Source organism: Amborella trichopoda, chromosome 12 (genome assembly GCF_054954075.1).
Source record: "Amborella trichopoda isolate Santa Cruz 75 chromosome 12, AtrichopodaSantaCruz75HAP2 v2.0, whole genome shotgun sequence".
Lineage (NCBI taxonomy): Eukaryota > Viridiplantae > Streptophyta > Magnoliopsida > Amborellales > Amborellaceae > Amborella > Amborella trichopoda.
In genome coordinates this window covers 49047629-49060318 of record NC_142347.1, presented here as the reverse complement: position 1 = coordinate 49060318, position 12690 = coordinate 49047629, and the positions used below count along the sequence as shown (strand labels likewise).

The window sequence follows — 12690 nt, the reverse complement described above, 5'->3', positions numbered from 1 at the left end:
ATATCCATGAACACTTGAATCATTTTAATAAAATTATTTGTGAATTATTGAATATTCGTGTTAAAATGGATGATGAGGATAAGGCCACATTTTTGTTATCCTCACGCCCTCATTCGTATGAGCATTTGGTCACAACATTACTTTATGGAAAATATATCATAGAGATGGAGGATGTGACTTCAACCCTTCTCTTTAGTGATTTAAGGAAGAGATAGGATAATGCTCAGTCATATGCAAATAGTTTAATGGTTAAAGGGAGATCTCTTGATAGAAATGGAAAGAGACATGAAAAACATGGCTGGTCCATATCCAAATCCAGATCAAGAAAAAATATTATTTATTGCAATTACTGCAAGAAAAAATGGCCTGTTAGGAATTATTGTTGGAAAGTCAAAAAGAAAGAAAGACGAGCTTTTGAAGCAGCCAATATAGTTGATGGAAGCTCGGTAAGTGAAACAGATAATGTGTTGTCGGTCTCGACAAATTGTGACAACTCTAAAGACTCGTAGGTTCTTGATTCAAGATGTTCCTATCATGTGTCATCATAGAGATTGATTCATCACATATAAGAGCATTGATTGTGGATCAGTTTTGATAGAGAATGATGCAACTTACAAGACAATTGGTGTTGGGACAATTACTATCAAGATGTATGATGGAGTTGTCAGAACCTTGATTGATGTTAAACACGGTCCATATTTGAAGAATAATCTTATTCTTCTGGGTACCGTACACTCCAATGGCTACAAATTAGTTGGAGAAAGTGGAGTTTTGAAGATTTTTAAGGGTGCTCTAGTTCTGATGAAAGGAAAGAAGATCAAACCAAATTTATATGCTTATGAATACTATCACTGATAGAGCAGCAATTTCCACATCGGATGATGGTAATTCTGACTTGACTCAGTTGTGGCATATACGATTGGGCCACATGGGTAAGAGAGGTTTGGCGGAATTTAGCAAACGCCAATTGATCAATGATGTGAAGAAGTACAAGTTGGACTTCTGTGAGCATTGTGTTTATGGTAAGCAATGTAGGGTACAGTTTTACACGTAAGAACATAGCACAAAAGGCATTCTTGACTATATTCATTTAGATGTATGGGGCCCTACATCGATTGCCTCAAAAGCCGGATCTCTATACTTTGTTTCCTTCATAGATGATTTCTCAAAGAATGTGTAGATTTACACATTGAAGAAAAAAAAAGATGTATTTAACACATTCAAACATTGGAAAGCTATGGTCGAAAGACAGACTGGAAAGAAGGTCAAGTGCTTGAGGACTGATAATGATGGAGAATACACTTCAGCGGAGTTTGTGAATTTTTACAAGATTAAAGAAATTGTTCATCACTTCACTACTTCAAAGATGTCTCAACATAATAGAGTTGATGAGCGTATAAACATGACACTTCTAGAGAAGGCCCCCAACATATTTAGTAATGCTGGTTTTTCAAAGGACTTTTGGGCTGAGACAGTCAATACAATGTGTTACCTAGTCAACATGTCACCATCTACAGCAATCAATTATAAAACACCATAAGAGGTATGGTCCGGTAAACCTGTCGCTTATTCTCATTTAAATTATTTTTGTTGTCATGCGTATGATCATGAGAAAAATAATAAGATGAGTCCAAGATCAAATAAATGTATTTTCCTTGGTAATGTGTATGGGGTTAAGGGCTATAAAATGTGGTTCCTAATCCTAAATCGCCTAAGTTTATTGTTAGTCATGATGTTAAATTTGATGAGTCTGTCATGTTAAAGTACATTTAGAAGGGTGCAGAAAACGAAAATTACAGCAGTAGTGATGCAGTTGAGGTGGAGTTGATAACTCCAAAAAATACTTCAAATTATATGTCAAAAATTCCCTGTGAGAAAGTGGAGGGAGATATTGACCATGAGGAGGTTGTTGAGTCTACTCCACTTGAAGAAGAGCCTCAAATTGGAAAGGGAAAGAGAATAAAAAAACCAGTCGTTCGGTACCATTTTGAAGACATTGTAACTTATACATTAGATGCCACAAGCCAAGAGCCATCCACTTTTAAGGAAGCTACACATGATAGTGATAGTAGCAGGTGGTGTGAAGCCATGCATGAAGAAATGAATCCCTTCAGAAGTTGCCTAAAGGCAAGAGAGCCATTGATTATAAATGTGTTTATAAGAAGAAAGACTGGTCACTTGAGACTGGTAGTGGTCGATTTAAGGCACGTTTGGTTGCAAAAGGCTATCCTCAAAAAGAAGATATTAACGATTATGAGATTTTCTTTCCAGTTGTATAACATAATTCTATTCGGGTTTTATTATTCATGGTTGCATTGTTTGATTTGGAGTTAGCGCAGCTTGATGTCAAGACTGTATTTTTTCATGGAGAGTTAGAAAAACATAGTTATATAACTCAACTAGAAGGATTTGTTATTAAAGGAAAGGAAGACCATATGTGTCAGCTGAAGAACTCATTTTACGGCCTAAAAGAGTCTCCTAGGTAGTGGTACAAATGCTTTGATACATTCATGATTGGACACGGGTATATCAGAAGTAAGTATGACAATTGTGTTTATTTTAAGAGATTTACTGATGGTTCGTTCATCTATTTATTGCTCTATGTAGATGATATGCTTGTTGATGGGAAGAATTCTTCATAAATCAGTAAATTGAAGACTCAACTTGCTAGATAATCTGAAATGACAGATTTAGGTACAAGAAAAAAAAATTGGGTATGGAGATTCACAGAAATCAAAAGTTTGGTAAATTGTAGCTATCTCAGAAGGAATACATTAAGAAGGTCATGTTTATATTCGAGATGAAAACTTCAAAGCCTGTGAGTACTCATCTTGCTGCACATTTCAGATTGTCGATAGCATTATCTCCAAGTTCAGAAGCTAAAAAGTAATACATGTTACTGTTTCCTATGCGAGTGCAGTTGGAAGCCTCATATATGCAATGGTTTGCACTCGACCAGATATTTATCATGTCGTTAGTGTTGTATATGGTTAATCCAGGAAAGAAGCATTGACATGCGGTAAAATGGATTCTGCATTACCTAAAGGGTACATCAGATGTGGGTCTAGTGTTCGATGCTATAAACTGAAGTTGTCTTGTCTATGACTGAAGCAGAATACATGGTTGTTATCGAGATAATGAAAGAAGTCATTTGGCTTAGAGCGCTTGTAAGCGATTTGGGTTTACAACTGGGTGGGGCTATTATTTATTGTGATAGTCAGAGTGCAATACATTTGGCAAAGAACCAGGTATATCATGCCAGGACGAAACATATTGTTGTCATATACTATTTTATCCGTGAGATCATAGTTGAAGGTGATATCTTATTACAGAAGATTGACACTAAGAAGAATGCTGCAGATATATTGACAAAATCAATTCCATTATAGAAGTTCAAGTTATACTTGGATTTGACTAATGTGTTGTCAAGATAAGCACCTATGGGGGCGCGTGTGGAGAAGACAGTCGACAAAAATCTCTTTTGAAATTCAAGCTAAGATAGAGCTTTGTTGATATTTATCTTGAATCCCTAATTGTAAAGGATTGGTTTCCTTTAATTTAGGTTTCGTATTTATTTGGGTAGAGCCTATTATTTAGGATTTACATTTATGGATAAGTCATGCTTAGATTAGGATGGAGCCTTAGGTCCACAAGTAGATAGAGATAAAGTTAAGTTTCGCAACTTTATGGGAAAAGATAGAGCCCTACCTACCCCCTCTTTGGGTTGTTTGCTTTTTCTATATAATGGGTTATTTAAAGGAAAAAAAGATCCTGAAAAATAGAGGAAAAATTTGGGGGGTTTTTGCAGAGAGAAAAAATTATAGAGAAGAAAGCTTTGTGGGAGATTGAATCTCTGGTTCTCTCAAGTAAGTTACCTTGTAATTTTCTTTCTTTCATTTAGTAAAAAACATCGATCGTCTTTGCTTATGGATGTAATCATATATGTGACTAACCACGTAAATCTCAGTGTTATTTTTTTGTTATTTATTTCCTGCTTTATTGTTTTTGCTTGTTGCTTGCCTTTTTGTCGATTCCTTTTTTCTCGTACTTTATTTGTCAAAAATTAACCCATCGGGTTTAGAGCTTCCATGTACAACTTATGCATTTGCTTTAGTTTTCAATGTTTTTATGACTCAAAACACATCTTAAGTCATGTTAAATCCATTTCAATTTCAAATCCATGAATTTGGAGCTCCAAAACTATGTAGAAATCTAATAGTCTCTGTAGAACTAAGATGGATGGTAAAAAAAAAAAAAGAAGAGAGTATATAGTAGATCATTTTTGGGGCTAAGTAAAAAGAATTTTTTCTGATTTTGATCTGTAGCAATCGAGACATCGGATCTACAAAATTTGGATAAAAAATCCATCTAAAATAAAGTCTAAAAGGGTGGCAAACTAGCATAAGTGTGTCCGTAGTCATAAATAATCTTTCTTTTTGTTTCCAAGTTCATCATCATGGTGGTGAAAATGATAAACACATGGAGTTGCTAATCCTAAATTCATCTCAGAAATTGATTTTGAAGGGTGACAAACGCTTAAGTGTGTCCTTGAATTTATTATAAATTTACGAGTTGTTAATCCTAATTTATTATAAAAATAATAATAAATCCAAAATATCTTACAATATCATCTAATTTAAAATGTTATTGACAATTTTAAGAAAAAATAGTACATTACATAATTTATAATGGAAATAAATTAATAAATAAAATAGAAGATTTCGTTATCAATTTAGAAATTATTAGAATGCATATCAATTTCGAAATAATACTTTAATTTTTCAAAAATCTAATTTTTAAAGTGTCAAAAATCAAATTTTTTTGGGTTTTTAGAATAATTGCAGCTCAAATGCATGATTGAAAAGCATGATACTTGTTGTATTATTTTTTATTTATTTATTGATAATAATACTCGTTGTATAATTTTTATTTTTTTACAAGAAAAATAAGAAGACGGTGCTGCCCAGGTAACTTTTATTTTTTGTAAGGTAATTTTTATTTTTTTGTCATAACTTTTTATTTTTTTTGTCAAGATAACTTTTTTTTGATAAGGTAATTTTTATTTTTTTTTCAAGGTAATTTTTATTTTTTGTCAATATAACTTTTATTTTATTTTTTTGACAAAAATTTTCTTTTGGCAAGGTAACTTTTTTTTTTTGTATGTGGTTAGAGAGATACTCTTGCGTTTGTTAAATATAGAGAGAGAAGAACGTTAGTGTGTTTTAGAGAGTGAGGGACTTTTAACGTTGACTTAAGAGGAAGAAAGGAGTGGGGATTTGGTATAATGTTGGGCATTGCGAATTGTCCCACATCGAAGAGATGGGGGACGAAAAGTGTGTATATAAAGGTTTGCAATAGCCCCACTTGCAAAGGGTTAGTTAAATAGGAGCCACCTGCAGGGTGTGATGGTTCGTCCGCACGCCCACGGGGTTCACTGTTCAAAACTGGCGACCAAAATCGACAATTCCCCACTAGAACCGGGCGTCGATTCCCCTCTAGAACCAAGCGGGGTTCACTGTTCAAAACTGGCGACGGGGTTCACTATTCAAAACTGGTGACCGAAACTGGCGATTCCCCTCTAGAACCGAGCATCGATTCCCCTCTGTTCAAAACTAGCGACCGAAATCGGCGATTCCATTCTAGAACCAGGTGTCGATTCCCCTCTAGAACTAGGCGTAGGAATCGACTCGCTGATTTTTAAAACACTAGTTTCCACTCTATATATATATATATATATATATATATATATATATATATATATATACACGCCCCTAGCAATGGGGTTCACTGTTCAAAACTGGCGACCAAAACCGGCGATTCCCCTCTAGAACCGAGCGTCGATTCCCCTCTGTTCAAAACTGGCGATCGAAACCGGCGATTCCCCTCTAGAACCGGGCGTAGGAATCGACTCTGATTTTTAAAACACTAGTGTCCACTATCATATTGATAAATTGGATGAAACCAACATGGCACATGTTGGATGAAACCAATATATATATATATATATATATATATATATATATATATATATATATATATATATATATATATATATATATATATATACTCGCCCGAATCGCCGACGTCGATTTTTAAAACACTAGTTTCCACTATCATATTGATAAATTGGATGAAACCAACATGGCACATGTTGGATGAAACCAATATCAATATATATATATATATATATAGGAAAACACTACACAACACAGATTTTTAAAACACTAGTTTCCACTATCATATTGATAAATTGGATGAAACCAACATGGCACATGTTGGATGAAACCAATGTCAATATATATATATATATATAGAGGAAAATACTACGCAACGCCTATAGGCAAAAATGAACAGAGATTTCGTCTACCCTCATCACCGTCCAAAGTTCATCGTGCTGTCACGATTGTCTAGTAGTGTTTTATTTTTAAGGTTTTTTCTACAAATTGGAATGACTTGAAATTTGGAACGTGTATTCATCACAAATAGAGGAATATTCAAAAATTATATAAAAAAAATGTTTTACATGAAAACAATTGACTAAAATACCCTTAAAAAGTTTTGGAGGTATTTTGGTGAAATTATTTTTTTCAAATAATTTTTTATATATTTTTATTAGATGAACCTCAGTAAGATGTACATACCCTCCAAATTTTAAGTCATTCTGATTTGTAGAAAAAAAATGAAAAATAAAATACTACTAGACAATGGTGACCGTGAGATGAAATTTGGACGGTGATGAGGTAAGAGAAATCACTATTTATTTTCGCCTATATATATATATATATATATATATATATATATATTTTTTTTTTTTTTTTTTTTTTTTTTCCAATGCCTATAGGTTAAAATGAATAGTGATTTCACCTACCCTCATCACCGTCCAAATTTCATCTCGTAGTCACGATTATCTGGTAGTGTTTTATTTTTCATTTTTTTTTATAAATATCGGAATGACCTGAAATTTAACGGGTATGTACATCTTACTGAGGCTCATCTAATAAAAATATAAAAAAAATTATCTGCCAAAACTAAATTGACCAAAATACTCCAAAACTTTGGGAGCATTTTGGTCAATTTTTTCATGTAAAATATATTTTTTATAATTTTCAAAGATTCCCCTATTTTTTATGAATATACACTCAAAAATTTTAGGTCATTTCGATTTGTGAAAAAAAAATGAAAAATAAAAAACTTCTAGGCAATCGTGACCACGCGATGAACTTCGGACGGTGAGGGACGTTGCGTAGTGTTTTATATATATATATATATATATATATATATATATATATATATTGAAGATACTACAAAACGCCTATCGGCGAAAAATGAACAGTGATTTCGTCTACCTTCATCACCATCCAAACTTCATCGCACGGTCACAGTTATCCGGTAGTGTTTCAATTTTTTTTTTTTGTTTACAAATCAGAATGATCTGAAAATTGGAACTTGTGTTCATCAAAAATAAGAAAATTTAATAAAATATAAAAACAATAATTCGTAAAATATAAATTGATCAAAATACCCCTGAAAATTTACGGGGATGTTTTAGTCAATTTATATTTTACGAAATATTTTTTTCATATTTTTATTAGGTGCGGCTCACGAAGATGTACATACCCTCCAAATTTTTGATCATTTCAATTTATAAAAAATAAATGAAAATTGAAATACTATCAGACAATCGTGATCGTGCGATTAACTTTGGATATAGGCGAAATCATTATTCCTTTTTGCCTATAGGCGTTGGAATGATTTTTCCTATATATATATATATATATATATATATATATATATATATATATATATATATATATATATATATGGGATAATCTAAACTTCACAACCCTTCAAATTGCAAAGGTTCAAAATAGAGAGAGTGGTGAAGGGTAGATTTATGAACTTTTTAGTTGATTTTTTTTTAAAAAAAGTTACTGTTATGAGGTAATTTTACAAATATTACTACAAGGCAAATGGTACTTTTATCATCTCTATAAAGGGTAAAGTTGAAATTTTAACTAAAAGATAAGGGCATATTACAAATAAAGTTTCAGGACACTAACTTCCAAAATGCCATTATATTTTTGTGAAAATTTGAAATTTGCCCTTGATTAATGTTAAAGATACCTATTTAAATAAGTTTTTAGTAAAAAAGTATTGATTGTTTTGATAAATACATCCATCACAACCCCATATAACTTGAATCTTTGTATTTTGAGGGGTTGTTAATCGATCCAATGATCACAATTGTATTTGGTAATTGAATTTTAAATATTTTTCTACAAATCCAAATTACCTAAAATTTAGAGCATCTATTTTTCAAGAATAGTATAATCTAATAAAATATAAAAAATAATAATTCATATAAATTAAATTGACTAAAATACCCATGAAAAGTTTTGGGGGTATTTTGGTTAATTTATTTTTTGTGAATTATTTTTTTAATATTTTTATTGGGTGCGTCTTGATGAGAAGAGTTTATTATCCAAACAATTAAAGTAAAGTGCACCTTCAAATAGCATCGAGAAATGTAGTTTCAATACTAGAAATATTTGTCATAGTTTTAAACTATATTTTCATCTTTAATTATAAAATTTAAAATAGTGTAGATCGAGCAGATCTATGAAAATCTTGAAAATTAATGGTAAAAATGCGTTGCAAGATACACCATTTCCAAAACTTGAAATCCAGTTTTTTTTCTCATGTATATGCATCTTGATGTCGAGATGAGCAATTTGAGGTTATTTGGGCATCAAAACAACATCTTCTAGTGAAATTTTTTGAGGTTGGCTCTAATTTGATTGTTTAGAGTATCAGCTTTATATAAACTTATATATATATATATATATATATATATATATATATATATATATATATATATATATATATATATATATATATATATATATATATATATATATATATATATATATATAGGGAAATGACCTTGTGAGACCCTCCCACACCCATGTGTGTAGGACCCCAAAGGATCACTACTAAATTTGACATAGATCTCTAGAAAAGTCCATATACGCCCATATGCGTACCGCTATAGTAAACACCCAATGACCCAAATCGAATCTGGGCCGATCTGATGGTCACGGTTGTTCAAGAATTTTTTAATTTTAATTTTTTTCTACAAACCGGAATAATTTGAAATTTGGAGAGCGTGTACATCTTAGTGAGGAGCACCTAATAAAAATATAAAAAAAAAAAATTTGCGAAAAAAATATTGACCAAAATACTTTTGAAATTTTTTTAGGGCATTTTGGTTAATTTATTTTATATAAAATATTTTTTTAATATTTTTATAGATTTGCCTATTTTTGATGAAAACGTGTTCAAAATTTTAGATCATTCTGATTAATAAAAAAAAATGAAAAATGAAACGTTCCCAAACATTTGTGATCATCAGATCGGCCCAAATTCGATTGGGGTCGTTCGACGTTTATTTTAGCAGTACACGAATCAACGTATCGTAGCAGCTTCCTATATATATATATATATATATATATATATATATATAACAAAGTTCATGTATGCCCATGTGCGTACTGCTACAGTAAACACCCAATGGCCCAGATCGAATCTGGGTCGATCTGACAGTCACGGTTGTCAGAGCGTGTTTGAATTTTAATTTTTTTCTACAAATTGGAATGATCTGAAATTTGGAGTGTGTTTACATCTTAGTAAGGGGCACTTAATAAAAATATAAAAAAAATAATTGTAAAAAACTAATTTGACAAAAATACCCCTGAAACTTTTCAAGGGTAGTTTGGTCAATTTATTTCATGTAATATATATATATATATATATATAAGCTTCCAAACGCCTATAGGCGAAATGAACAGTGATTTATCCTACCCTCATTACCGTCCAATATATATAAGCTTCCAAACGCCTATAGGCGAAATGAACAGTGATTTATCCTACCCTCATTACCGTTCAAAGTTCATCCCACGGCTATAATTGTCTCGTAGTGTTTCATTTTACATTTTGTTATACAAATCAGAATGACCTGAAATTTAAAACGTATATACATATTAGTGAGGCGCATCTAATAAAAATATAAAAAAAAATAATTCGTAAAAAACATAGTAACCAAAATACCCCCGAAATATTTCGGGGATATTTTGGTCTATTTTTTCATATAAAGTATTTTTTTGATATTTTTCGTAGATTCATCTATTTTTTATGAACACACGCTCTAAATTTCAGATCATTCTAATTTGTAGAAAAAAAATGAAGAATAAAACACTATCAGACAATCATGACTGTGCGATGAACATTGGACGGCAATGAAAATAAGCAAAATCACTATTCATTTTTTGCTTATAGGAGTTTTGTAGTATCTTCCACACATATATATATATATATATATATATATATATATATATATATATATATATATATATATAGAGAGAGAGAGAGAGAGTATATTTTAGTGAGCCACTAAATTTTTGTGGGGCCGAAGTAAGGTCCAAGTCTTCACTGGAGTGGATTAAAGAAAACATGAAACTTGAATTCGAGTAAGTGGGTAGGCTTAATTATGATTCAACTTGTTAAAATCAATGATTATATGTACCCCATATCTTTTTGAACATGATTATGTGTATCCAATATCAACTCAAGATACACTATGTTTCAAACACAACACCAAATATGCTTTGCTTTTTAATAAAGAAATGTCTCGTTCATTTTAGGGCCCTAGAATTGGACCGCCTACTGTGGATATTTTGACCAATTGATTTCCCAATGTTTGAAATTATTCTTAATGACAAACAAGCTTTTTTTTCTTTTTTATTAAGAGGAAAGGTTTTGAAAAGTCCGCAAGGCTTGTCCCCTATCAAACCCATTTCAATAAAATCAAAAGAGAATAATTATTTCTATGTGGTCTAGTGGTCTTCAAGCATCACGTCCATAAAGGGACACCTTTTTATGTTTCATCGGTCATGTAATTATATACATGTAATTTACACGCATAAGAAGGCTTGCAGCTATATGATCTTCATCAATACCAAGGTGCATCCAGAACAATTTCATAGTTTTAAGCGATGATTAATGTATGACATTATTGTGGCTCGCTTTCAGTTGTCTGATCAAACAACATTTGGATATCTCTAGATCAGTATTGTCAAATTCTCTTTGCTCCGACTGAAGAAATAAAAGCCTTCATATTTTAAGCTTAGACCATAGCAAAGTGAAGCTTAGTACTCAAGCTTTGGTCAGATTCAGACCGCATCAGTCAGATTGGGGTTTGCTTCGGGCCACTTCGGCCAAAGCTTCGGCCGAAGCAAATAAATATCTACATAAAAGTTTTTTTTAAAAAAAAAATTATTTTTTATTATTTTTATGTATTCTTTTATATAATCAACTAATTTTTTTATATTAATTGTTTTAAAATAAGTCTAAAGTTTTTCCCAAATCAGCCAAAGCATCGAATTGTTTCATTTTTCTAACCAAAGCAAAAACGACTCCCGAGCGAATTTGAGAACATTGGTCTAGACGCATAAATTGTAATTGTTGAAACACATGGAAAGCTCACCCCTTAAAAAGAAAAAGAGAAAATGTCCCTTTTTCATCTTTTCTCTCACTGTGCATTGTTAAGAAAGAAATTGAATCTCATTATTAGGAAAGCTTTTGAATCTCATTTGGAACATAGCACCATGGTTTGAACTCATAAGGAACAAAAGCACAAAAATGATCAATCTAAAATGTGTTCCAATAAAAGACTCAAACAATACCTTTCTTGTACATTGGGAAACTCTCTTTAGTCTTTATCACTTTGGAAGTAAAGGAGAACACAATGGGGTCCTTAGCTTTCAAACTTTAGCATGGGTATCATATTCTTATCATACGTAATCAATCCTTCCATTCCCAACAAAAAGCCAACCTCGTTTCTAGCACATTTGACATTTTGAATGATAACCCTAAACCCCATTCCTTTTTTCTTTTTTTTTAAAATTATTATTATTATTATTATTTTGTCTTTTGAATCTTTTTCTAAGCCTATATGCTCCTTGAGGAGCATACTGTCTATTCACTCCATCGGGTAAAACTACTCTTGGAGTGTTTGTAGGACCCCAAATGTTGGGATATTACTTTCTTGACTTAGCAACCAACTTTCAGGGGAAAAAAAAACAATATTTGCCTCATAGGTGTCCAAAAATTAATATGTCACAATTGAAGAAAAACCATCCAATTTTTTATCAGTTGGATCTAAATATTTAGAAATTTAAAATCTAATTTTTTAAAAAAAAACTCATCTGGTTTCTAGATTGGCTCCCATTTGCTCTAAAAACCCTCTGGAGTACCTCTTTTTCTGGAAGGAGTAAGTGTACAGTGTGCTCTGGCAGGAATATGCTATGCCCACTCTCTTTCTATTGAGATGGTTGGAAATTGGAAATTGGAAATTGAGTGAGAAACCAAACGTTATGGAAAAGCGATAACAAATTACTCTTCCTTATGTACACTTTACATAATAATTCCTTTGGCCAATTTGTCATTAGATTCTATGTTGGCTTAAATCCCACTATCAATGATGAGTCGTATCATGTAGGAATTGTAGGACACATTTGAGTCTAATCATGTTGTAATTTAGCGTGCATGGCAAATGAATGTAATAATTGTTATTTGAATCACCAAAAGTTTTAATCTAAATTATAATGAGAGAGATTATCTAACCAAGCATTC

At 31.7% G+C, this 12690-nt stretch overlaps 1 protein-coding gene across 1 annotated transcript; it reads left to right on the top strand.

The window, feature by feature from the left end:
- Positions 1-838: 838 nt before the first annotated feature.
- LOC148779641 (uncharacterized) lies at positions 839-3389 on the top strand. Its single transcript, XM_088852682.1, has 6 exons — positions 839-1036; positions 1181-1474; positions 1774-2127; positions 2756-2886; positions 3000-3019; positions 3115-3389. Exons 1-6 carry the CDS (start codon positions 839-841, stop codon positions 3387-3389), a joined length of 1272 nt encoding a protein of 423 aa, XP_088708808.1.
- Positions 3390-12690: the final 9301 nt, after the last annotated feature.